The sequence below is a fragment of the Strix aluco genome, chromosome 10 (genome assembly GCF_031877795.1).
Source record: "Strix aluco isolate bStrAlu1 chromosome 10, bStrAlu1.hap1, whole genome shotgun sequence".
Taxonomy (NCBI): Eukaryota; Metazoa; Chordata; class Aves; order Strigiformes; family Strigidae; genus Strix; species Strix aluco.
The window spans coordinates 5275902-5303713 of record NC_133940.1 but is presented as its reverse complement, the minus strand read 5'-3'; the positions used below and the strand labels follow the sequence as shown (position 1 = coordinate 5303713).

Below are 27812 nucleotides of genomic sequence, written 5' to 3'. Positions count from 1 at the left end.
ACACAAAGGGATTTCAGATTAAAAGGAGTTTCAAAGCAGCAGGGCTTACCTCTGTATTGAAAACGTGGATCTGTACCATGTTATGTATTGTGTAGCCGCATACGTTTTGTAAATACTCATTGTCTGGCTGTGTGGGATGTATTCATCCTCGGTGTAAGTGTGGAAAGCAGCAGAGCTACACCAGAGATGAATTTGCCCAATTAAGAGTGATAAAGTCAGCCGTTATTCAGGGCACAGCAGAGAGCACGATGCCGGGTTGCTGAGGGCTTGCCAGGGAGGCACCTGGCAGGAAAAACCACCACGTAACAAAACCCAAACCCTTCCCTGTACAAACAAATTCAGTTCTCTAATTGCTTTTTTCCCTTTTTTTTTTTGTCCTAGACAGCGTAACTGAAGTCAAGACAGACATTTACGTGACGAGTTTCGGCCCTGTCTCGGACACAGATATGGTAGGTGCCACTGGCTGGTTACCTCACAGGGAGGGATGGTTTCTGCAGCCACAGCAGACGTGTCCCACCCTTATTCCCCAACAACCTGGGCAAAAGCGGGATTTTCCTAAATTACAAGAACACAAGCAAGCATCCCAAGCTTCTTGCCTGGGTACAAGTGTGCCTCTTCATCTTCTCTGAGGCCAGGGGGAGCTCAGTGCGGGTGGTAGACAAGGATTGTTTCTCAGGTGCATTTGGGCTTTTAGAAACCAATTGATAATGCAGCCTTGGAGGGTCAATGCCTTTGCACCGCTCAAGCACGCTGCAGGCTTTAGGGTCATTTTCTTTCCTGCAGGAGCAACCTAATGAAATGGGGAAGTCTGCCCATGGGACCAAGACCTGTACCTTCACTGTAGCCAGCTTTCTTTGACCTGACTGGGCGTGGAGGAAGGAGTGTCCTTCCTCTGGGAAGTGGAGAGGATGCCAGAATCTGGCCTGTTTTGGTGGCAGTGCCAGAAGAGAACAGTTCACCATCAAACTGTCCGTAGTGCTTGAACCAGAAGAGAGGTGAAAGAGAAAAGAGAAAGAGTGAACTGATTGCAATATTTTGACATGTTCAGGGAAAATTATTAATGAAAAGGCCTGAGGTCTGAATTTAGGCTTGTATTCCCACAACAGTTTGTCTTCTAATTAAAACAGGACTGTGGAGCATAATTAATAGTGAGCTTTCTCAACTGCGTTTCTTGCAGCTTGTATTCCACATGTGCCCAGGCGCACAGAGAAGAGTTGGCTGTTGATGGTTACTCAACTTTTCAAGGGTGCCACATGAGGACAGTCATGCATTCAGGATGGAGAACCTTCTGCACATCCAGTCCCAGAGGTGACCTGGTGCTGGCATAGCCCAGGCCAGCGATGGGCAGTCCCAGCCTCAGAGGGAGCCCACTTTGGAAGAGGGAGCAGACATTGCTCTCACCGGCTGGGTCAGGCAGAAGCAATGTCCTGCCGCTCTCATGGCCTTTCCAGAGCTGGGACGGTTTCATTTTCTGTGCTGACATGGCCATGAACATTTCTTCAGCTGCCCCACTGACAGTCCTGTGATAGCAAGTGGAGGAGTTGGGGGACAACAAAATCTCTGTGTTTCATTGAGGTGCTAGCCCCGTCAAGCAATCCCATGTTGCTTTGGAAGGACCACTCCCTCCAGGGTTAGAGGTTAACTTGATGCCAGCATAGCCAAGAGTATTAATCTCATCTGAGTTCTCTCTCTATCTCGCTTGCTTTCCTACTGCAGCAGAGATCTGTAATATATTCAGCGATCTCAGCCCTTGGGGAGTATCTGATAATTACTTCCAAGGTGGAGCATATTTGATTAAGGGAGTGTGTATAATGAACTGTGAAGAAGAAATATGAGGTATTGAAAAGAGGAAGGTATTCTCTAAAATGTGATTTGACAAAATGAATTTAAAATTAGGAAGACAGTTAAAGAATAATAAATTATTTTCCTTTCGTGTGCTTTAGTTCCGTGTACTTTACAAATGCATAGCGAATGTGTTTTAGCGTGCCGTTCTGGTGCTGAATGCGCTCAGACGTGTGAGAGAGAGAAACTCCATCTCCTTGGGAAGCGTGGGGAGAGCCTGCTCTTCTGCGGTATTTCCTTTCATCTCGGGAGTGGGGAAGTCCCTCCTTCCCTGCTCACATCTGCCTGGTGATCTTGCTCCTGTCCCTCCCACAGCCATTACCCATTGCGATGGAAAGCCGCTCCTGCGCGTCTTGATGCAGACAGAGACTGTAATTATGATGATGGAGGAGAGGCAGGTAAAGCTGCTGTGGAGAGTGGAGGAGAGCAGCTGGTTATGAAGCATGGAGGAGGATGTGTAGACCTTTTCCCTGAGATGCTTCAAGGGACTTCTAATCTCTCTTTCAGTTTGGCTTGGAAAGTAGAGCCTGATAGGACCTGACTACTCTTCAGTAGTGAGCTCTTGCAGCTTTGCCTCAGTCCCCAGGAATTTAAAAAAAAAAAGTTCAAGGGAGTTTTATATTTTGGTGGCTGGACTCTGGAGACAGACTCAGTCTTGATGGTTTTGATCACTTCTATAAGGTGGAGAGCAGCATAACATAGAATTAAGTGTGCTCCTTGGAAGGAGTGACTTGGGAATGATGACTCCTCATGGAAAGAAGTATGGAAAAGAGGGGAAGAAGCTGAACATGATTTCTCTTTTCTTCAGGAATTATTCTTAGCATAAAAGAAGGAAAAACAGGGCTTGGGAAGTTGCTATAAAAGTTTTGCTTCTTCATTTGTTTTTTTTTTAATAGGAACAGGGAGTTCTGAATATGAGAGCTCTTCTCATGATAAGGACTTCTCCCAAACCTCCCTCTTGGGACTGCCCACAGGCTCATTCCTTTGGGTTTCTCCCTTTAGTGAGCTTCAAGCCACAAAGTGAAGATCACTCCCATGAAGGGGCAGAACATCTTGTACAGGGCAGAGCCTGTGGGAATGTAGGTTCTTCTCTTTTCTTCCCCCAGACAGACTCCAGAAACTTCACATTTGAGCAGGAGTGGCTCTGTGGCCAGGGAGCAGGGATGAGTTTCTTTACCAAGATACTTTCATTCAGCTGCCATCTGCTGCAAAACCTGTAGAAACTTCTATGACCTACAGGAAACTGATGCGCAGCAGCTTTTAAATGCTGCTGAGAAGAGCTGCAGGAAAGAACTCACTCACAATGATAAGTTTAGTTGGTCCTGCAGCCTCCAGGAACCCATAAATAAAGACTATGAGTCTGCAATGACAGGGGAAGAACAGCTGGGACAGATAGATTTTACCAAAAGCCCCCATCTCTCTGAAAGCCTCATGAGATAATGAGATCCTTCATTAGCAAGAGGAGGTGTGTGTTGTAGAGGTTAGCAGCAGTGCCACTCATGCTGACGGGCTGAAGACATGGACCCTCAGAGGATACAGGGTGGCTCAGGTTACAGGGAACAGCAGTCCCTTCTGCCAGGCACTGGGCAGACTGGTTTCATTTTGCCTTAAGGTGGCCTGTGGAGCTGTAGCACCTTTGTTGCTTGGTCAAGTGGTTTCTGAGGCTGCCTGCACCGAGGGAGGAGCTGGCCCTGGCTGCAGGGTTTCAAAGAGATGACTTCTAATTGTCCCAGATGGAATTTGGTCTAGGACATGGGTTTCTACACTAGCTGAAAGAAGAAAAAAGAAGAAGAAAAAAAGGGAAAATCAGGGTAAAAATAGGAAGAAGAAGAAAAAGAAAACAAAGTCATAGAATCTTGTAATGCAAGTTTGTGAGGTCCTTCAATGCTTTTCTAGAGGTGGCCTGGGGAACAAAATAACATCAAGACAATGGCATGAAACTTCATTTATTTGTGGAGTTTTTTATGAGCAGGGGTATAATTGCCAGTATCCTAGCCAAATTCCATCTCCAGGAACTTTATTTTTGCCTTTTTAAATTCCTGTGTAGCTGCACACAATGGTTCCCTCCTCTGAAACATCTGGGTAAAGGTGGTGGTGCAGCAGGGCTATCCCAGGACTGGCCGCTGGCCACTGTAGGCTGTATTGCAGCTTGTCTGCAGTGGTCAGAAGCACTGAAACACAAATTTTGGCATCCTATGTAAGTGATTACACGAAATGTGGTAAATGCCCTTTATCCTCCATGGATTTCTCCACTGCCATTAACCCCTACTTCTTGTTGCATCACGTTTCGTGTCAGCCAAGGTGTGCCAAAATACAGTATGCTCAACAACCGAAGATATTTACCATGTCTTGCAGCAGCTTGTTTGCAATGAAGAGCTGAGTAAAACAAGACTTATTTTTCTCTCCTTTCTCCACAAAGGAATACACTATTGATGTCTTTTTCCGGCAATCCTGGAGAGATGAAAGGCTGAAGTTTGATGGTCCCATGAAAATACTTCCCCTGAACAACCTGCTGGCCAGTAAGATCTGGACTCCTGATACTTTCTTCCACAACGGGAAGAAATCTGTCGCCCATAACATGACAACACCCAACAAGCTGCTGCGCCTGGTGGACAATGGCACCCTCCTGTACACCATGAGGTAAGGTTGTGTCTCCTGGGCCAGGGTCTTCCAGGTCCCTATACACATGCAGGCAAGGGCGGTACCTCAGGGTACATCACAGCAGGGTTTTTGGAGGCTTCCACTGTCTCTGTTCACACGCTTGAGTTGTACCCTGCTGCTTTCCCTGCTATCCTTGTTTCCTACCTACGTAGCATCACTGATCCTCGAGCATGTTTTTACAGGTAGCTTTTTTCTCATCATTCATGTTGATATTTTTCTCTTATGTGATGAGGTAGAAGTGTTGGAATCTATAGTTTGTGGAGTTGGTGCACCACCTCACTTATTTTTGTTCCTGACCTCTGATGGGATACAAGGTCAGGTTTCCATTATTGGTGGGGGAACATTAGGATGGGAGAATTTGTTACTCTCCAGCAGCTTGAGAGTAGATCTGGTTTTCTTCAGCATGTTACACTGGAGCCATTTGAAACATTTGAGCCCAAGCTTTCTTGTGGGAACAATGTAAGGTTATTTTCCTACTTCATGGAATCAAAAATCCAAATCTGTGTAATCTATACACATCATTAGGAAAAAAAAACAATCACCAGCTTATTAAAAACTGTGCTTTGGAGGTGCCGGGTTTGGAGAGGCCATTGGAAGTTCCCTGTTTAACTCAGTCCATGTTGTCCCCAGCTGAGCTCTCAGTGGGAGCCCTGAACATGAGGTAGCCCTGCAACATGAGACCCCCCGGCAGTGATACAGCCTGTGCAACCCCACTGTGAGCTCCAGCAACTGGGGCCTTCCTTCTAAAACACAAGTCGCTGCTGGGGAGCCATGCTTGGGCAGTCATCTTCTCTGGATTTCTCAAGAACAGCCCTGGTACATACATTTATCACTAAACTACAACAGGTGGAGAGCATGAAGAGAAATGCCTTTGGGTTAATTGTACGTTTGTTCCGGAACTATTCAGATATTTTTGTATGCTTATAAGCTATTCACCCACATAAATAATGTTTGCCACCTGAGGTTGATGTACTAATTTGCCTTCCAAGGTAAATGGGCTTATAAACGAAACAACAAGCTACTCATAGATGCACAAGGAAAGTGTTGAGTTGGTTTTGGAACACGGCAAATCTTTGTTTTCAAAAATTATTTCCTCTGCCTCCATCTTCAAGCCAACCCTAACTAATACAGGCTTCGCTGTGGATTTTCTGTGCTGAGATGCTACACTTTCACCTCTGTTTTTTGAGGACCAGACAATTTCATCTCTTCATAGTTAAGCTGGCTGTGAATCTACATAGTGTCAGCAAGTTTTACAACCTGCACTGATAAACAATGCTCTGCTTTTGTGCAGCAGTTCTCAAATATGAGCTAACCCTGCCAGAGCCCTGGGGGTTTAGGTCTTCTCCACACATCAGTGACCTCACGTTACTGAGGCAGATGGGGTAAATGAAGGGAGAAGCCCAACTCAAGTTAAGGGCTGGGTTCTGCTTCTGGCTCTGACCTGTGTGTGGATGACTAACACTCCCCCCATTTGTATCATTGTCTGACTGTAAAGTATTATAGGAGCTACTGGCAGAAGGCAGCAAAAAAAGGACTCAATTTCAGGGTTTTTATATCGTTTCACTTCTTTATTCAGCAAACAGCTATTAGCTTCAGCAAGTTTTGTGTGACTGAGGAAGTATTGGATTTACTTTTCCATTTAGGGCTGGGCAGGTGCCAGGATGGCAGCATTGAGAGGCTCCTGGAAATGAGCTTCTTGAAGAAAATGGACTCATGGGATGTTTTAAATAAATTCAACACATCCTTCAGTTTAGCTGTCTCCCAAAAGCAGGGGAGGATGAAGGAGAGTCTGGACCGCCCTTTGTGTGGGCTCTTGCCCACCTTAAATGTACCTTTAAGGCTTTGTGAGAGGTGAAGAGCCCACTCAGAGGTACCCAAAGGTTGAGGGTTGGATATTTTGTCATGTGTTGTATTGCACAGTCTGAGGAGTTGTAGTGCATGGAGATCTTTTCCTTACCCAGCGGAGATTGCTGCTGTGCAGATGTGTGTGAAGCTATCCTGGTGGGGCTCTGGGCAGTACTGGACCAGCCTTATGCTGGAGATGGGGTTAGAGCTGACCAGATGGCCACCTGGAAGGCACTGCCCACTGCACAGGACAGGGTGTCCCGGGCAAAGCAGGGCTCCTCTGGGTTTGCAGTTCAACATGTCCAGGATGGGACGTCTCTCCTGGTGCATCTGATGATTGCTCTTCTCCCTGCTGCTGAAGGAAATGCCTGCTCAGCGCCACACAGGGTCTTTTGAGTGGGGGCTCAGAAAGGAAGATACAAGGGCACAGAGTGCATGGTCCAGGACTGTGCGCCTGGTTGAGGCTCAGACACCAAGTTCTGGCACTCACACCTCAGTTCCCCTGTAGAATGGTGGTGATGGTATCGCTCTCCCTTGTTAAGTGCATTGAAACCTCCTCCTGGGAAAGGGCTGAAGGAGACTCATGTTTTATGTCCAAGTGGCACATTTTCTGTTCTCCCCCATGCCCAGGGGTGTGCACATGTGTCCTCAAAGGAAAGAGGCAATCTCAACCAAAAAGCCAATCAAAACCAAAAAGCCAATCTCAGCCCCGACATCCAGCAAAGCGCAAGTCCCAAAGAGGCACGCTCTGTCCTGCTGACTACGGAGCAAGTTTAGACCTCCACCAGATTTCCCCTAGACTTAGTGGGACTGCCCAGGTGATCCCTTGCAGGCTCAGTCTAGACTGGTATATTGCCATGCAGTTTGACTCCTGAGACATATCCTACTCCTTTACCTTGTACCAGCCAATATCCTTGAGGGATCAGTTCTGCTGATGTGCAATTAGAGGCATGTCTCTTGCTATTTATCCTGCTGTGAAAGCCAACTTCTCTTAGTCAAGGCTTACATTTATAGATGAAGTTGCTCTGGTGGAACAGCAACTCTGACACATGCATCCAGCAAAATTACACCTGTGTGACAGTATTTATAGCTCCTGGAGAGAGCCTCTTTATCACTGACCTGAGCTTCAAGGAGTCACACACCAGCTGTAGCTGAGCGTCCAGAGATTTCCTTTAGTCACGGCACAGCCTCCTCACGGATCAGTGCAACGTCACGGTGCAAACATCAGATCACTGACTCAGGCCTTGGCAGCTGGGTGACAAGATGGCCTTTGCAACCACAGCACAAAATTGCATTTCTCTATTCCCCTCCTTCTGAGGAAGGGACAGAATTACTGATGCCTTTGCCTCTTCCCTGCTACTCCAGCTGCCTTAGAGGGCATGGGGAACACAGCTTTATCATGTAGCACTGCCTCTGCAGTCTTGTTTGTGGAGCTCCTACAGGATCAAGCAGTTCACAAAAGTCGAGCTGGGGCCTCAAAGCTCTGGTGTCAGACCTCAGTACAACAAACTGGGAATTGTGCGTGGATTTACATAAGGTACAGACAAAAACTCAGCTGCTGCAGCAATCTCTGGGTGTACTCTCTGGCTTGAATTGTGTGGGGCACATAGATAGTGTTATGGTTCTTCCTGGCCTTGAAGCATCTGAAAATAGTGAAAGCTTAATGCTGTGCCGATGGGATTCAACTTTGTGAATCCAGGCTTTAAAGAGCTCTCCTGCACTTCACAGGGACTTTCAGAGTGGCATGTTGAGGCTTTGTCGTTATTGTCAGAGTGGTTCCCAGACAATATGTGCTCAAGTTATGCACTTAAAGGATGTTTTCTTTAACTGCCAGGCTGACGCATTCGGCTGCATGCCCAAAGACTTTGCCTCAAGAACCTGTATTGCTAAAGACAACGTGAAGCCCTTCGCAGCAGTGCACAAGCACTTTGGAAGGAGGGTCGGTGAACCCTTGGGTGAGGCAGAGGCAGAACAGAAGGAAAAGCTGAGTACAAAGGCACCCAGGACACGTGCAGTCCTACCGGGGCTGTTGAACCCAAGATAACAAATCTTGTACCTCCTGCGGCATGCTCAGGGGGTTGAGTTTCCCAGGCTGCCTTTTGAAATCACAGAACTTCACAGAGTCTCTCCCAGCAAAGGCTTTGCCTTGTCTTTACTGCCTGGTTTTTTTAACCCCCGGGGCAATTTGTGAGAGCTGTAGGCTGGAGCTCACAGAACCCTTCCACACAGCGGAGGTGCAACCACCATTCTCCTTTCTGCAAGAGCAGCAGCTGGGATATCCCAGCACCACCTCCTCTGGGTAGTTCGGACTGGCAGCTGTTGGGCTGCATCCCCATCAGGGCTGATCCTAGACAACAACATAAATGGACCCGAGCAGACCAAAGCTAGACTGACTGCTAAACATGCAAGCAGACAAATAGATGAGATTTGCATAGCCTGCTTTTCCCTGCCTTACAGATTCCAGAGTGGATCCAAAGACAGAAATTATCTTTCTTCCAGGCTTGGTTTTGTAGTCAGACTTTTGTAAGGAAGCTATCCCAGGAGGGAGAAATCTTCAGAGATCACCTTATCTCGCTGCATTTCTGCCATCATGGGCTGAAATCTCCAGGGGTTGGGGGAGGATGCAAACTGAATTCAGCGCTTTCAGATCCAGTACAAGGATCCTAGAAGCAATTTGGCTTTCAATCTCAAACCCCAGCAATTAAACCTAACCTAGATTCTCACACAGCCTAAACGGTAAACACTATTTGGCCTGACTGTGGTTATTAATGAATCTCCTAGAGGAGAAATCAGGACAAAACTCAAGCAATATCCCTGGCATAAACAAAGTCAGTTCTGCTGTGCAGGGTGCTGTCATGTTTTTGTACCACACATACACCAAGGGATTATTACATTTGCGTCCCAGAAATTGGACTGAGACTCTCGCTCATCCTGCAGCAAGACGCAGGTAACGACAGGGGCTCTAATGACACATCAAAGGCTTTGCTAAGCTCCTGGTAACCATGAGAACGCAGCTGAAGTGGTTTGTTGTACCGTCAGCCCTGGGAGAGGTATGTTTAGCCTGATTCACGCTTCTTGCCATTGTGTTGAGCAGTTCAAAGGACTTCCCATGACTTTAAAGAGAAAAACATGGTTTCCTTCCTGGATGTTCCACTTTTGGTGCCATTGTGGCAGCAAAGTGAAGAGAAGACATGAGGAGTTTGGGGTTTGATTTCGAGACAGTTCTGCGTAAGTTACTGCTAGCGCCTGGGACAGATGAGCCAAAGGATACAACGGCTGGATTATGTGATTGCTGGCAGCTTGGCTATTTTTCACATGCTGTTTTGGCTTTATAATGACATTTTAGGGCTCAGATGTCTGGACCTGAACACTGGAGCAATGAGCAGACCTCTGTGGCTAGCTGGCCATAAGCTCCCTTGCACAGGCTAAGGGGCAAAGTTGAGAATTTCTGCAGCATGCTCTTTTACCCAAATGCTGCAGAGGCAGTGGTAATTGTCTGGGAAGCAAGATACATTCCTCTTAGTTTGACATTTTGACGTTTCATTAGGCAAAGCATATGGTGCTGAGGAATCCTTCGCCAGCAACAGGAGGTGGCGGGGAAGGCCAGCGGGCGGGGGAGCGGAAGGGGACTGTGAGCACTCTCCTGAGCGGTGATTGATTCCACAGCTCACCTAAATACCTCTGCTAATTAGCGCTCTGAAAGATGAGTGTGTGCAAGAGAGGCTGCAGGAGGGGGTGAAAGATGGCTGAGGGATGCGGGGGGCAGAAGGGGGAGCAGGAGCGAGCAGTGGGAGAGCATCACAGGGAGCCGGCACACCCCGGCGTGCATGGGGGCAAAACGAAGAGGGTTGAGGCAGGGGAGAACACTTGGGAGGGGGAATGCCTGTATTGCTTCCCCCTTCGGCAGGGAAGCTGACTCCCTTCGTGTGTTATCTGTGAACGTGCTGACTTCTGCCTGGCTGAAGTTGCTGGACCAGACTCATCTCACTGGAATGATGTGGCATTTTCTTTTTGATTTAATTTCAGGAGACTTAAAAGCTCCTTCAGTTGTAGGTGGAGAAGTGGCAGATTAGGTTGCTTTTTCAGTGGTTTGTTGATGGATTTATTGTGTTATTTACTGGATCAGCTAATAAAACCACTTTAGATTTAAAATGTGACTGTTGCATTCCCACATACCTATGGAGTCATCCAGCATCCGTATAAAGTTGTCTCCTTCTCTTGACAATACCTGTTCTTGTTGGCCATGGCCAGGAGAGAGCAGGAGGGTATGGCCAAGGCCAGTTTGTGCCCACATGGTCTCTGCTGCCATTCTGGTCCCCTCTGAGGCTCTTTCTGACTGCTCTAAATGGCACTCAACCACCAGACCCACAATCTGCAGTCCTTTCCTTATTCATAGTGGCTGTTGATCACATCCAAGACTTGCAAACAGTACAGTGGATGAAAAAGGCCTGGTTTTTGGGGGGAGTTCAGGATACATCAGAAGGAAAGCACTGATCAGAGGAGACGTCCTTTGGAAAAGCCGACTTTGGGAACACCCAGCTAAGAGCCTTTTGAAATAATAATTAGTGAAGCCAACGAAGGAATAAGAAGGTAAGAAAAGGTCTTGTGTGGCCTGCTGAGGAAGATGGGGGAAATGCATCAACATTTCCTTTACACAAGTGACAGTGACAAATATTAGAAGAAAAAAGTTCATTGCAGTTGGAAAGGACACAGAAAGAATAGAGTGGTAAGATTTGTGAGGACATGCTTGACAAGCTTGCCAACCATGAAGCTCCCCAAGTAAATTTTGAGCTGACAGAAGAAAGCATCACAAAAGAAATAGAACAGGAGGAGCAGGACTGTTGAGTCCACACCTTACTGCCAGATTTTCATACCTGCTTCTTGAAATCCTCATCTTCACGCAGATTACAAAAGAGATGCATTAGAGCAAATGAACAACTTGTTCATGGTGACCTTTGAGTGTCCAGAAGAAAGTACTTCCAACGATGTGCTTGTAGGCCTGTCAAAACCACTGTCAGTCTTTCCGCTGACTTCAGTGAGTCTTGGTTGAAGACATAAAGATCAGGTCTCTCATGTAAAACAGGTACATTCAGTCCGGAGGTGAAGAAGAGATCAGCAAGTCAGAGTGATTTATTCCCAAGGAAGTTACACTGGCCACACAGCGGTTCTTGGATTGGCTGAGAAAGCCAAGCTGGGGCCAGAATAATGCAAGCAGGACAGTCATCACCTGTTTGTGAGTAGAATGCTTACTACAGGACATAGTGGTCACTGTTCATGGACATGGATTCAGAAAAGATTGGCAGACTCGGAGTAGAAAAGGTCCGTGGTCTCTGGTGCACTCAGTCACCTGGATACAGCCTCTGAATCATGGAAGCTATAAGCCACCAGCTGCTGGGAGACAACAGCAAGGTGTGGTTTGCTCTGAATTCACCCATGTTTCGTGCTTCTCTATAAGTATCCACTGGCCTCCTCTACTGGAAGGGGAGTCAGCCTGCATAGACCCAATAGATCTGCTGTGATTAATCTGTTCAGAGTAGGGAGCATTGCATCAGCCATGACTGGGCTGTGAGCCCGTGGGACCCAACAGTGAATGGTGACTCAACAGCCACCTCGTCAGGGCTTCAGCGCAAGGAGTCCCCATGGGGCGTATGGGGACAGTGTCCTGCTGATGCTCAGTAGCTGAGAGCTCTTCATCAGGATCATACCTGTCCTGATTGTGGGAGCTGCTTTTATAGGGGCTTTTTTCCCACTGTGGGGTGGCTCCTGGGGCACAGGGGGGTGGATGTGCCCAGTGGAGACAGGACAGTGGTACCTGGCATTGAAAAACTGCAGAAATTAATATGGGCTGCTGTTGCATTAAGGAGCAGCGAGGTACCACGGAAACACTGCGGGGCTGTGTTCAGAAGGTCTGCGGGAAACTCGCCGCTTTCCTTTGCTAGCTGATACAAGAATAAGGCGTAGACTTGCCCATGGTGCAGTCTGCTCTGCAGCACTGTGACCCCTGCAAAGGAGACACGTGCCTCACCTCCCAGACGTTCCCAAAGGCTGGGTTAACTGGGATTTAAACCCCTGCTGTGGGTGCTACAGGGGCTGTGGGTCACACAGGAGGGTTTTGGCCACCCAGCCCTGCCCCATCAAAGTTACAGCAGCTTCCAGCTCTGCTCCTCCAGTTCTTGATTTAATGCTTCTGCCTGTCTCTCGTGGGATGCTAGCTTTTCTTAAACCCTCTAAAAGAAGCAGATGAGGTTGAACGTGGGTCTGAAATCGCGAGGTTCGTTTCCTCACCTGGCAGAGCAAAATTTGCAGCCAGCGCAGAGTTCCCAGTGCAGCCGGGGCTGCTCTCACAGCCAACATGGAGCGTCTTTGCAGAAATTTTGTTGCTGCTCCATCCCTCGCCTGTGCAGGTGTCCGCCTGTCACAGCACCATCTGCCGCCCGCAGCCACCATCACTGCAGCCTCGGAGATCCTCTGCCACCTCCAAGCCATGGGGATTCTGCTTTGTTTCCCCCGCAGGAGTTTTTAGAGCGATTTGTGAAGCGCTTGGTTTTGTCCACCAAATTTTTTTATGCCAAATTTAAAAAACAGTCCTCTTTATTTTTGTAGAATCATTTATGGTTTATCCACCTGAAAGAAATAACCTTTCTTTTTCTTGCCTTTCTTTTTTTTCTTCTTTGATTTTAGCAAACAAATTCTGAACCCTTTATTTTTTTCAGGGTTTGTTTTGCATTTGACTAAGCCTCAATATTTTCTGTGAAGAATAACTTACCTGACCGTTTTTCCAGCTGAAGGAAAATATCTCAGCAGAAGCTTTCCACTGTGCTTCTTGACCTGAGTTTTCCACAAGCCACCTTCAGCCTTAGGTCTGTGCGCTTGCCCTTTGCATCCACATGTTGCTTCTGTCATGGTTTATTTGTTATTTTGCCGAGCCATCAGAAGTGGGTAGTTTTTTTTCTACAAATGGTTCCTTCAGAGAAGATTGTATTAGACGTCTCCTGGGAAGCTCTCTGTCCTGGCTCCCCCTCCTAGGCTGCAGGCTTTGCGGTGCTTCAGGAACACGAGCTTAGAGCTACCTTTTTTAGAGCCTTTTATAACGGATCCTTTTATGTCTGGCCCCGTGTTCTGCAACTCGCTGCTTTTATGGTTGTGCCTCCCTCACAAAACCGCTTCCTGACGAGGTATCCTGTTGGGATTTGGTGGATGCGTAGAGCGCACAAGTTGTCCTGCACCCCCCCAAACAGCCCCAGGACACGCAGTTCTGCGTCTGCGCACAGCATCCTCTGCAGTGCCACCAGCAAGGAGAGAGCCGGGGGAGGTGGGATGAGGTGCCCTACATGCCTCATGTACGCTGGTGCAACACCTGCAACTTCATGGCTCTGGCTGACTTTGCTCAGCAAGCCCGGTAGTGCTGTGGCTTCCTGACTGAATGATGTGCCAGCCCTCAGCTCCTTCCAGTCCACCGGGAAGAACAGGCTGTGTTCCCTGGAAGCCCTTTCCCTCTGTTTTCCAGCATGGTCCCTGAGATGTCCCCTGGCCTCAGGCATTAATGAGCTCTTTGTGCACAGCACATAAGCAAACAGAAGTGTTGGGCTTTGGCAGATTTTCTGATTGCACTGAGCAATTAAAGATGAACTCAGTCAATAGGGTTGAGTTTATACAATGGGAAAGGTTGCCAGACCTGTGTGCCTGCTGTTCTCTCCACAGCTGATGGCCTTCTGCCCGGACACCCAGAGGTTAGTGACCTTCGTTGCCTTTGATGGGTGCAGGGCAAAGATGCTGTGGCAGAAGGGCCAGGTGGGAGCCTCTCCAGCCGGGTGTTTCTGATCACACCCTGTGTTTTGTCTTGTAGGCTAACGATTCATGCAGAGTGCCCCATGCACCTGGAGGACTTCCCAATGGATGTGCACGCTTGCCCGCTGAAATTTGGGAGCTGTAAGTACCTTGATCAGCCTCTGCAAGGAGGTGGGTACAGAGCTGAAGAACAGTCCTTTATGTAGCTAGTGTTTTACAGTATCTTAGTAAAGGGTGTTATTAGTTATTACTAATGATAATATGACCAAAAATTTGTTTCTGGTATCTCATACATGCAATTCCTACCATTGTTAGAAATGGGCAGCAAGCAAATCTGTGGTCGATTCAGGCTCACAGGATGGGTGAGACACCTATGGTTCTGCTGTAAGTTTAGTAGAGAAGTGGGAAGAGCAGCTTCCCATTGCCCACCCTGCCTTTGGTGGACAGTCCTGCCTCTCCAGCGCTGCCTCAGCAGGACTGGAATTGGTGGAAAACTCAGAGATGCTTTTCCTTCATCACAAGGTGATCCTGGGAGGACAGATTTGGGAAGACAGCAGTGGTGTGGGCTGCTAGGTGTCCTGTTCAGCTTCCCTACACCACTCATGCTAATCTGGGGAGAGTCTGAAATCTCTGGTTGCTCTGGCTCCATGCTCCAGTGGAGCTTACAAACCCCTTGCTCCTCTTCAGTCTGTCAGGCAGGCTGCTCTCAAGTTAAAGTCTTGGAAATTCTGGGAAGAGCAGCTCCAACACCCAAGGGTCCTGGTTTAGGGCAGATTTGCAGGCTGCTGGTGAGCTGAAATGCAGCTGCTCATCTGCCTGGGCTTCCCATACCCTGCCTAGGAATAAGTTCCCTCTTCTCTCCCATACACAAGTTAAATTTCTTTTGGTTTAGTTCCTAAAGTGAGTGGGAACCAAATTCCAAGCCACTGGTTCAGGAAGTAAATGTCCTATCCTGCTCTGCCTGGAGTCTTCTCCAGGTCCAACGAACTGAGCACCACTCCCAATCTATGCATTAGATGGAAGAGTTACCCACCTCCAACTAAAGAATGAGCCCCCACCAGTAATCTCCCCTTCTGGAATCTAAGAAAACAGAGAAATCACAACCTTTCTAAACTGATACTTCCTTCCTGCAGCCATTTGGGAGTTAACTAAGGAGAAGTTGATAAGTTTGATTGACACCAGAAGAAGTCATGTTTATCATGTGCATCTGCTCCTTTGCCTCATGACAAAATGCATCCATGAAACTGGATTATTCAAAACTACTAAAATAAATTTATTTCTTAGGCAGCACCTAATTAAATGTAGAACTCATTGCCACAAGACATCACTAAGGCCAGTAAAATAGCAAGCCTTAGAGAAGGGTGAATTATTAATGTTAATTGACCTTGTGAGGAGGGATATAAAATCTCATACCTCAGGCCTAAACTCTGGGATTATTACAAGACTTTCAGGAAGGCAGATTACTCCACATCTAATTGCTTATAAGGTTTCTTGGTGAGGAAAAGAGATTAATGTGCATATTTCTGCTGGAACACCCTTTGGGGTTCCTTCGGGTATTTTTACTGATCTGGCCTCTGAATGATGGGAGTTTTGATACAAGCAGCTCAGAGAGCTGTCCCTGATTAACATTAGTACGGCTCTTTCTAAAACACCCATCCACATAGCATCTGAGCTCACCTCTCCTGTGTTGGAGTAGCATTAAACTAGCGTTTGCACCAAAAAGCTGTTGACAGCTGGAAGCTGCTCATTTGCAAGAAGCTTAGAGTGGATCAGATATGTAAGTAGAAAGACAATGCCAGGGCCAGACACGTGCTGTTCAGAGGACAGCCGAGTTTGCCTCAGTGACCACCTTCCAGTGATCCCCACAACCTGAATGGCTCGTCAGTGGCCTCCTGTCCCCGGGCCACTGTGGCAGCCACCCAGAGAGGGAAGGCAAAGTGCTTGCAGGAGAAGTAAGACATCACTCATTTCAGATAGCTTCAGCTGTCCACCTGCATCCTTCCCTGGACCAAGCGCAGTGAAGGCGATGGCTTTACCTATCACCGTGCTCCCTAGAAGATGGTTGTACGCAGCAGGGAACAACTTGTACAGCAGCTGTCTGAGACTAGGCTGGCAGAACATGCTGCTGAAGTTACCAGCTCCACTAAATGTCAGTAAGCCGTCCCCGTTTGAGTTGGACTAGACTGCGTTGCAAGCGAGGCATTGAGCAGAACCAAAACAGCTTCGTGGCATTAAATATGTTCCAAGCATCCACGCCATGCCTACGTGACACCAGATACACTTCTGTCCCAGACGACCAGATACGTAAACAACTGTGTTTTCAGGGATGATGGCAATGAAACTGCGGGCAAGTTTGCTTTGTAGACTGAGAGTGACAGTGAGTGAACCGTGACCTGCTGAAGCAGAAGATGCTGCCCATGGCAGAGCTGTACAAACCTAAGCCTGAAGGAGGATAGAGGTCTCCAGAAGCATGTTGAGAGCTGGAAGGAAGGGTTGGAAAAGCAGAGCGTTGCACATCGGATGAGAGGTGCCAGCCTGCGTCAGAAGTGCTTAGGCAGCACGCTGGTGTGCTGAGAAACATTGGCTGATCATCAAAACCACCCCCCCGCCCCCAACTTTGCATAGCACTTGCTTAGTATTTAACAGGTTTGCCAAAAGTTTGTCATTATCCCAGTGCAGGGATAATGGTGGTTGTTTTAAAAAGATCAGAGAAATCTGTTTGTCTCAGGACACAGCCTTCCACAAAGCAGGAGCTGAGTCATTTCTGTAGTAGACCTGACCTGTTGCTTGACCTGACCCCAGTCAAAGAACTCTTTAATGTCTTAATAGGAGAAGCTGGTGGTAAAAATGAATAAAAAACTTGTTTTAGTGAGCTTTGTTCTTGCCAGAAAAACTGGTGCAGAGTGGGTATGGACAGGACACTTGAGCATTATGGGGAGAAGTAGCTCCTAGTAGAGTCTGGAGAGCCTCAATTTCTGGATACCATAGGGCTGGCAAAGCCCAAAGCATGCAGGCCCTGTTGGGAAAGGGAGTGGCTGTGAGGACAAGCAGGGGTTTGGCCACAAAGGCTTGTGAAGGTGATGGTGACTGTATGTGTTAGAGAGAGGTGTCGCATATCGGGAGCTGGGCAGGGGGGATAGAGAGGATGCCCTGGCCCTGAGCCCAGCCCTACCCCACGCAGGCTTCTCTCAGCACTGCCCTCCCGCCCTGCCTGGCAGGTTGGCCTGTAGGCCAGCAAACACAGGGTTGTGCAGGGGAAAAAGCATCGTGGTGGGAGGGCACACCACCTGTAAAGCCGAAAGGCTTGGACAAGGTTGCTTCTGAGCGAAGGTAAAGATTTTTAACTTTTTCTCCTCAACCTAAAATTCAACCCCATTTGCATTTAGCCTCTCTTGCCAGCTAGCTGCCAGCGTGACTCTCCCGGTCCCTGGCACCGCAGGGCTGTGGCTGTCCTGCTGCCCCGGCAGCCAGCTGGTCTGGACAGCGTGTCTCTCAGCGACAGTGCTCTGCCCCTTCTTCCAGCTCCCTTCCGAAAACCCCAGCTCGTTTTTGCTCATTTGATTTAACAGTTGCTGAATTGCCTTGGTCTCTGGCCGTGCTTGGCTGTGCTCAGCCATGTGGCTCTGAGGAATGCACAGAAGGGATTAATTTGGCTACAGGCTAATTTTGGTATATTTTAGGTCAGGCAGAAGCACAAACTTCATTCTTCTTTCTCCTCCACAGATGCCTACACAAAGACGGAGGTGATCTACACCTGGACACTGGGGAAGGATAAATCAGTGGAAGTAGCGAAGGGTGGATCTCGCCTGAACCAGTATGACCTGCTGGGCCATGTTGTTGGCACAGAGATGGTTCGATCCAGCACAGGTACTTGTGGGACCACGATGCCACGCGTGGACTGAGCACACTGTCAGATGAGATGGACCCGTGGGCTTTGACTGCCGTGATCTGGCATGATTAGAGAGGCAGTACCTGTGGTCAGTGAGCACCACGGTACTTCCCAAGTCACGTGCTCTTGGAGAATATGTCTGGGGACATCTGGAGCAGTCACCAAGAGGCAGTAAAGGGTTTAGCTTTCAGTGGTTTCCACTGAAAGCCTTATCGCACATACCCTCAAGAAAACTGATTTCTAGCATCTAAAAATGATCTGTTGTGTGCAAGATTTGCCCCACTTTGCCCAGCTGGTTCTTGGTACTGTGGGTTCATTTGTCTTGGATCCCTTTACAGTCCCTCAGGAGAGCACTGCAGGCAGGGGAGGTGCATGCACATAATGTTCAGTGTGATTTTCACTGCATCTGCTTACACAAATATTATCACAGCTAATAGAAGATCATCCCAAACAAATGTTTCCGCTGATTAATGACCAATATTAATCATCTTTCTCTCCCATCTGCTGCTCCTCCCTTCCCCTTGGAATCCAGGTACTGATAGCTTCTGTTATCTCCTGTGTGTGTCTCATCCTTCTTTTTTTCTTTTATTTTCTTTTTTTTATCCCTCTGTATGCACCAGTAGTTCTCTCATTTGAGGATATTTCCTCTCTGGTGCACTTGATTTTAATAGTGTCTGTCTGTAACAACTCATATCACCTCCCTTGGGGAAATGTGGGGAGTCCAGGGAACTAAATGTCATAATATCTGGCCCATCTCTCTACTTAAGTTGTAGTAAAATGTACAGATGAATAACCTGAAGTGGCAAGAAAGCTGCTAAAGGCTCCTGTGTGTAATGATTTAGCAAAGCCACGCTCACAACAAAAAGGCACAATAATCCAACAAAATATCCAAAGCTTTGAGGGGAGGAATAGGGCATTGAGGGAAAACAGGGACAACTGGTTTACAGCCCAGACCTTTAACAACAGAACTTGCCCTGATTTTTGAGATGGTTACAGAGAGGAAAGGTGAAATATTTTCAGGATCGTCAGAGCGAATAAAAACTTTTGCCCTGAAATCCTACTGAAGCACTGTTAGTGTCTCTAGGCTTAAGGGATCTTACCCACAACATGGCTTCCTGGGCTGGAGCAGAAAAGGGATGGGAGCTGGGTCAGGAGAGACCCCCAGAGGCATCTTGTGCCTGGGGTGAAACAGGAAAAGCCATTGCCCGGCTGCTTATTGGCGTTGATTTGTCTTTGTCCCACAACCGTTTTCTAGTGAATTAATGAAGTCTCCAGAGAAGCGTTGTGAAAGGACAAATGCTAGGTGGAGGTCACCCTGGCTACACTGGGGCACACTCCTGGCATGGCCCAGCAGTTGTGTGCGTGTGTGCGTGCAGGACGTGCAAAGTCAGTGCTGACAGTGTGCAGCAGCACGCACCCCTCCTTCACGCAGCTTCAGGGTGGCCTGCAGTCCTGTGAGATACCAAGGCATGGCAGCCAGCAGCAATAGCACACACACACGCTGCAATTCCATCCAAGGACTTGAAGGTTTGCTCAGGACAGATCTTTAGTGGTTTAGAGATGGATTGGTGGTCAGCTGGCCCCATCCTGGAAAGCACTGGTGGCTCAGCATCTCTAACGGGCTGTCTCTGCAGGGGAGTATGTCGTCATGACCACACACTTCCACCTCAAGAGGAAGATCGGGTACTTTGTGATCCAGACCTACCTACCCTGCATTATGACGGTCATCCTGTCCCAGGTCTCCTTCTGGCTTAACAGGGAGTCTGTTCCTGCCCGAACGGTTTTTGGTGAGTCTGGGAGCACGGGGTATCCTCTCAGGTTGGGGGGGGAAGGCACCACAAATGATGGCAAATAGACTGAGCATCAGAGCTGGTCTGCTCCAGCCCTCGACCAGAATCAGTGAAGCTGCTGGCCATTTCCCTGAATAGCTCTCACTGTCTTCACAGTGCCCCTGCTTCCACTGAATCACTGCAAAAATACTTCTGTCCATGTTTCTGCTAGAAGCCAAGCCATAAATATTAACAGTAATCAAGGTATTGATCATCTAATTATATGCATTTGGCTGTGTCTGCTTATCTATATTGGCTTTTGAGTTGAGGAGAGGATCGGTACATGGGGAGGCATTTAAAGCTCTACCTTTGAAATTGCTGATGTGCCCCTGGTCAGAGCTCCACATAACAAGTTCCTGGGCTGAGGCAGTATAACTGCATGGTAAATATATTGTTATTATTTTCTTCAGCTGGCTGCAGATGCTCTCTCCAAGGCAAAGTGTCAGGCTGGAATTGCACGTATATTAATAGCTTTTACAAACATTTAATAACAGAATTGCTTTCTGCTTTCCTGCCAAGACCTTTAGTTCACACACACGCTCACAGACAAGGTGTGATGCTGCAGGATTGTATTTCCTGGAAATAACAGTGCTCAGCAGATACCACTTAACAAAGAGTATATTGGACAAAAGACACCAAGCAGAGAGGGGATACATGGTACCACCTGTTCGTGTTTTTGAATAAGACAGAAAGTGGTGTGGTTTCAAAGATCATGAAGCATTTTCTCTGTAGCAAGAGTCCTGATGGAAATAATCCCACAAACCCAGCAAGGCTGATGTCCTCCTTTCCAGACCCTCTCTGCAGGCCTGGACCTTGTTCCTGTGCTGTGGACTGGAATGGGATGCAGGGAGGGTCACAGGTAGTTCTGCATCCTCCTAAATGAGCTAGAAGGGAATCATTATGGTTTTTGTGTTCACTGGGACTTGTGAAATGTAGGTCATGAACAAGCTTTCAAATTTACAGTTGACCCCAGCTTCTCCCTGTTAGCATCAGGTTGCCTTCCCTTCCCCGGTGAGGCAAATCCTACAGTGATCCCGGGGGTGGAGTGCGGCTGCGGGGAGCTGGGCAGCTAGTGTGAGCAAACTGGTTTGTGTGATCCAGACTGCAGCTGCTGCATTGAACAGTGATAACTGTGAGGAAGAGGGGGTGCAGCCCCTTAGCACTCACGTTTTGGTGTTTTCATCCAACAGAATAGAAAAGGGGGGGCTCAGACAGAAATCACATGGAAAATAGGAGCGGCTCAGGCATACAGAGTCACTGGTGAACTTTCCTCACTCGTCTGTCCGTGAATCATTTGCAACTAAACCCCAGAGTGCACAGCCAGACCCTGTGTCTGTCCATGCCCCAGGTGGGCTCTTACATCTGTACTGGTTCTGGAGTATCTCTGCATTCCTGATACTGGGAGTGAGCCCTTCTCTGAGGATATTTGATTCCCTCCTATGTTATCCTGAGATTTGCAATTAGACAGGTTTCCTCGAGTAGCAGCTCCGATTGAGCAGGAAAGAGCTGACTGAAAAATTAAAACCTACCTTTGTGAAAAATGTCTTTACTCACAAATTGCCTTGCTTTCCTATTAAGAAAATAATGAGAACTCCAATTGTTTATTCCTTTTTTTTTGCCCCTCAGAAAGTATTGTCAACAATATTGTTGAAACTCTTCAATTACCAGGAGTATGGCTTAAGGGAAGGGAAAATTAGTCAATATTTTTATAATGTTTTTAATGCATTTTTAATTGAAAAGCACATTATTGGGGAAAATGGATAGCAAGGGTTGCTTGCCTTAATGAAAAAAGCTTTAAAAGGCGTTCTGCAACAGACCATTTTATAAAGATAAATCATTGTGACACTCATTCTGGCAGCTTGGGCCACTGCCGGGTGCCTGGCCATGCCAGCAGGACCCAGCATCCCAGGTGTCCATCCATGCAGGTCACAAGACACTATTTCCAAAATGCTGAGAGAACCAGATTGAATGAGTGGCCAGTTTTTGGTCCTCTATGGAGTTCCCAACCATCTAGCTGTCCTTTTTACTGTTATTTTATTCTTTTTTACTGCTATTATTATTTTTTATTGCAAAAGCAACCAGAGGCTTCTCCATGGCATATTCTACATGAGGGAGGTGGGTCTAGCATCACACAACTTACCCTACTAGCAGATGAGGAGCTGAATGCTGGTGCCTACCTATGAGCTAGGACTCATAGTGAGCAGAGATCTAGTCAATGGAGTTTGGGGAAGATTAATCTCATCCAAATGCAGATGTTTGCCATTGATTATATGAATTGGAGATACTCAAAACTGAACCAGAGGAGGTCCTGAGCAACCTGAAGTTGGCCCAGATTTGCACCACAGACTTGTACTGGGTAAGGGTCCCTTAATTATAGTGGGAATGTGGGCCACGTGGCTGAGAGGATGGCTCCTAAATTTGCATGATGGAAATGCCAACTGTGTGGTTCGAAAAGAAACTGGGTGGGTGCGAGCATATAGTCTCAGAGCATCCTTGTCTCCTGCTGTGTTTCCACAGGTGTCACCACTGTCCTCACCATGACCACACTAAGCATCAGCGCAAGAAACTCGTTACCTAAAGTGGCGTACGCGACGGCCATGGACTGGTTCATAGCCGTCTGTTACGCCTTTGTGTTTTCTGCGCTGATCGAATTTGCCACCGTCAACTACTTTACCAAGCGCAGCTGGGCTTGGGATGGCAAGAAGGTGCTGGAGGCCCAAGAGATGAAGGTCAGCCCTGTGGCCAAGGCCGGGGAGGAGGGGGCGGTGAAGAAATGCTGCACGAGAGAGCTGCGCTGGGGCCAGGAGTGGGTAATATGCAGCCCCGCAGCACTCCAGGAGGCTGGATGCTACTTACTGGGGTCCCCAGCTCAGGCCTCGACTGGAGCGGTTCTTGAGGGTCGAGGGAGGAAGGGCGTGGAGGGCTGGTTGCTGTGCTTAGCTGGAGGACACCCAAGCATGACCGCTCACTTCTCCCTCTGTCCTTCTGCACGACCGTTTGCCGGTGGAAATGTGAATGCGTGCATGTTTTGGTCTTGCTCTCCCGGTGGTCTCTTCTCTCCTTTCTTCTCCCTCCAACCCATAAATGCCCCGCTCCATGTCGCTGGCATGCCACACAAACCCAAATATGCCACGCCAGTGGAGATGGTGCCACTCTGCTGTGTCCCCTGCGGCTAGTAACCCTGACTGTGGGTCTGCCCTGGCACGGGTAAGCGCGGTGCAGCAATGGGGAGCTCTAACGCTTGTGCTGTTGCCCACAGCTGCCGGCAGCTGCTGCTTTGTAAGCTCGGGCAAAGAGGGTGGGTGGGAAGCAAGCAATCAGAAACAGCAACTGACAGTAAATTAGGGCCTGGCATCACCCACATTTTCCCTTCTCACTCGGGATCAGCCTCTCTGGCAGCTTCCTTCCTGACAGCTACCGCTACCCCTGCCTGTGCCCCCTCCCTCCTGACTGATTTAATCTCGTCTGTGCAGAGAAATCGCTTACTGTAGCATGCTGCTCCTTGTTTATATTTATTGAATCAATTTGAAAATCAGCTTTGTCCTTGTTCTTGCTTCTGGAGCCTTTATATTTTTCTCCTTTGCATTTTAATGTGTTGTTTAAAACTGTTGTGGGGCTGTGTGCAAATACGTGGCAGAATTGCAGTAACTTTTGGGAAGACAACAGCCAGTCATCTCTCTGGTATGGAGGTCAAAGCAGGAGAACAGAGGCCTTATGGAGAGCCACAGCCATCGCTGGGTGTTGAATGCCTCTCTTGTGTTTCTTGGACTCTCTCTATCTGTTTGCTTTTGCAGCTGTGGTCTGAGCAACAGACTCATGGCAGAAAGGCTCCACAGGAGGCCAGTTGATGGTCTTCCACTTCCATCGTGAACAATAACACTAATCTCACCTCTAGAGATGAGAGAAGCCTTCCCTGGGTCATTGGCACGAGCAAAGGATCAGAACAGGTCCTCAAAGCAACCGTGTCCCTTTCAGGGTTGGACAAATCAGCACAAAGTCAGGAATCACACAGCCTTGGGCAATTATGTGACCTGGGCACAGCCGAAAAAGCAGCAAAGGCTCAAGAGCTTCAGTTTGTCATAGATGAAGCATGCTCCTTAATTTATTCATTGATCCAGCACTGCAAGGCTAACAGTGCTGAAACAATAGGGTAAGAGCATTCACAATGTTTGCACACGTGGTAACCAAACCAGAAAACAAATCAGGACCAGGAATATTTCAGCGGTAGTGCTCTTTGTGAGTTTGCTGCAATTGGTATCAGGCTGGAGAGTTAGGAAGGACTCCAACTTTGTGGATGCTTTTTCAAGCTAAGCCTGATCTTTATCATAGAAGGCTAACCCACTCCCGGCCTCTGCATCTCAGAGAGCTCCCTCAAGAGTGGTGGGCTTTCAGGGAGCTTGGGGTTACAACTGTCACCATATTTGCTTTTACATCTTTGTTCCATTGAATATTTACAAGCAATTTGCTACACAAAGAAGGTGCCTCATTGGCTCAGTTTCAGCCTTTAATTAGCTCTTCTTGAAACAATTGACAAGCCAGGTGGTTGAAACCACAAAAGAAAGAGGAGGCAGAAGAGTAACTATTGGCATTTTAAAGTGTTTGTACCAGGAGTAAAACTACCAGTGACAAGCCCAGGCTGAGCCCTGGTCTCTGGAGAGCCTTCCTCACAGCCAAAAAGAATGCTTTTTATTGATGTGATGGCAAGGATCCTCACTCCAGGTTTGATTGTTTCCTTGCATGAACATGGAAAAAAAAAATCAATAAGCATCAGCCCTTCCCTCACCTCAAATGTAGGCAGCAGCAATGCTTCCCATCCCATTTGAAAGAAATCACCTTGCAAAAGCTGCTGGTTGCTGACAGGCACTCCCAGCGTGCTCACTCTCTCAGGGCTGGTTCCATTCTTTCTTTCTCCTCTTCAGCCACCCCATCGGTTTAGATGGGAACAGAGCATTTTTTAAGGTAGAATCTAACATGATGGGCTGACCTTGGTGAATGGCTGATCTCTGCATTGTCAATGATCATGATGATGTTCTGGCTATAGCCACAGTTGGGTTCTGGTTCTAGCTGGGAGCTACTCTGCATGTTCTCTGCAGTTCTCCTCTCATAAAAGGTAGGCAGATTTACTATAGATGTCACTAAAAACTGCCTTTAGCATGGACTCTGATAAGATTTGACTGATGCTTCTCGGACCCAAAGATTTTCCAAGCCTTTCCTGCCTGCCACCAGTGGTTGCTAATTGTGGATGAAGGATTTCCTCTCTTTTTGTATGGCAGAGCGGCTGCAACCAACCTAGAGGTGTAAAACAAATTGGAGAGAGGTATCTGGACCCAATGTGGAAAACTTGTTAGTAAAGATGATTTTTAAAAAAAACATCAGGGGGAGGAAAGTGGGAGATGGCAGTAGTTTGAGCCAGAAAAGCTCCCTATCTCCAGCATCTTCAAAGTATCTTGTTCAAAGGATCCACTTCAGGACAGAAGGGCTGTGTCTGAACAGCGATATCCATCTGTCCCATCCCATCCATCCATCCATCCATCCCATCCATCCCAACCATAGGGGTGGCCATCTCTGGAGCCAACAAGGTCACTTCCTGAGCAGCTGTTACAGTGAGGATCCGGAGGGACAACCATTAACAGTGTCTTCACCACTGGGAAACTCATGAAGTCTGCAAGGATGACATTTACCAGGGAGTTCCCTGCAAGCCTGTTCCTCAGGGTGGAAGATGCTTTGGATCTTTGGAATACACTTACTTAAACCCAACACCATGTCTCTGCATAAAATCTGATTTAGCTCTGTATCTGTGCTTGTATGATATTGCCCTGAAGTCCTGGGTGGCAAGAAGCAACAAAACCAATACAAGTAGCTGCAGTCAGACACATGAAAACAAGGAAGAACACACTTTGCATGGAAGAATAGTCCTGGATCTTTATCCTTCTCATCCTTAAGACAGTAATCCTGTAGTGCCTGGTGAGAAGGTCCAGGCTTACTATGTACTTTTCATATCTTCTCACTAAGAGAAAGTCACCAAAAAGCATCCTTCAGACCTCTCTGTTGATAGGATCATCATGGTTTTCTTTCTTGTATTTTGAAAGTGACAGGCATGATTGCCTTTTGCACTAGGTGCCTTTTCCACTGACTGAGTAAAGCTTTTTGTCCAACCCACCCTTCAGCCATTCTGAAGTTTGTCCGTTGGGAATCATTCTTCTTTCTCCTTTGTTTCTTTCCATTTCAATCCCCTCCTTGCCAACAGAGAGGAACTAGAACCAACCTTAACAGCCCACCATTTTCAACCAGTTTGAAATCTTACAGACTCATGGGGTGGTTCAAACCCATCTCTCTTTTTTTTTTTTTTTCTGTCTCACTATGGTAAATATGTTTTTGCTGGGATTGTCCCTTGCTGATCATGCTCTGAAGCCCATGTGTCCTTCATCCTACTGCACCTGCAATCACCTGTAGCTCTCCATAGCAAGTGATTTTATATCCACAGCACCTGCACTAGAGTCCATGTATCATTCTTCAACAACATTTCACCCACTTTCTCTCAACAGTATCTGGGTGGTGTGTTGAGCTGATTATTGACTCCATCCAACCTCTGAGCCTTCATCTGGTGATCCAGGGAGCATGAGATCATTGGGCTCAGTCCCACATGATCTGAATGAAGAGATAGGAGGGACAAGTGATGCCAGAGGTTACGCCAGCAACTGACAGTAACCTGGGATTGATGTAGCTTACCTGTTAATGCAAGATTGCATCATTCAGAGCATTTGGCTGAGCTCAGGGTACAGGCATCTCAGTGTAAAACGCTTTGTTGCTATTCTCTGGTAGGATCAAGTCTCTGGCACACTGCAGAGGGGAACACTGCCTGGCATGAGGAAGGAGTGACATGTTTGCTGGAACAGCAACTGCAGTTGCTGGGCTTTGAATTATAGGATACAAGTGTGTTGGAGTCTAGAGCTGCTTGGAGGTCATTAACGTGAGTTTTCTCTAGACAGGCAAGTGGCAGATACCTTGCATTTCTCAAGTACTGCAGATATTAATGACGGTGACCTTCAGAGTGACCTGTCAGAGGGATAGTGCTTCCAACCCAAATTTCTAGCCAAGGAGCAGATGCAGAGAACTAAATCTCCAACAGATCACAGGCAGAACCAACAGTTCCCATCATTTAGAGGTTCAGCCATTAGGTCCTCAACAGAGAGGCTTGAAGGCAAGAGTTTTTAACAAAAATGCTATTATTTTCCAGTATGTGTGTTGTGGAAGAACTTGTCAGACTGCAATATCCAGGGAACATATGTATCTCTAGACCAGCTTTCACAGCTTTTCCCTCAGGAGAGCAGCACAGGGACAGCTTTGTGCAGTGGTTCAATCTCTCTGTGCCCAAACTGGGCCATAAACGCAGGAATTTCTTTGCAACATAGATGTTCTAAATAGGACAAGTTTTCAAAGCAAATGTTGGGGGTTTCCTCCTGTTTTTCCACTCTTTCCTTCTGTTTCAGTAAGACATGGAACTACTCACAGATAAAGGTGCAGGAGGAAGGCTGAAAGCTACTTTGCAGCTGACAGCAATAAGCACATTTTGCTTTGTTTGATTGTCAAAATCTTGCTTGAAACACTTATTTGTAAAGCACAGCCCAGTAACCTTCAGGCTGAACCATTTTTTCTGACATCTCGGGAGCAGAGCACATCGAGAGGATAAGCCTCTGCACTGCCTGAACAGCCTGGTCTGAGGGCCAGAGAAGCCCTAGTTGATGCTTGGGGGCTCTGGATCACACTAACAAGAGCAGTAGCTTGCTACCACCACCCACAGTATTCATACTTGCCTGAATTTACTCCATTTCAGCCTGCTATTTTCAGAGGCGTTTGGCCAGGCAAGACGGATTCACTTTCCAAGCTCTGGGGCAGAAAAGCTAGCCAGGTTGAAAATGTCATGTCACCTGGAGTCATCTTATTCCTGTAACAAATAA

The 27812-nt window shown here is 47.5% G+C and overlaps 1 protein-coding gene across 3 annotated transcripts in view; it reads left to right on the top strand.

Moving 5' to 3' along the window:
* Positions 1-27812, top strand: part of LOC141927829 (gamma-aminobutyric acid receptor subunit alpha-3) — a 78104-nt gene that overhangs the window by 39413 nt on the left and 10879 nt on the right. For all 3 annotated transcript variants that reach the window (XM_074835127.1, XM_074835126.1, XM_074835125.1), the window contains exons 4-9: positions 382-449; positions 4262-4482; positions 14195-14277; positions 17860-18003; positions 19660-19812; positions 22372-22583. In XM_074835127.1, the coding sequence (XP_074691228.1) occupies positions 382-449; positions 4262-4482; positions 14195-14277; positions 17860-18003; positions 19660-19812; positions 22372-22583 (881 nt within the window). The remainder of the gene's footprint in view (positions 1-381; positions 450-4261; positions 4483-14194; positions 14278-17859; positions 18004-19659; positions 19813-22371; positions 22584-27812) is intronic.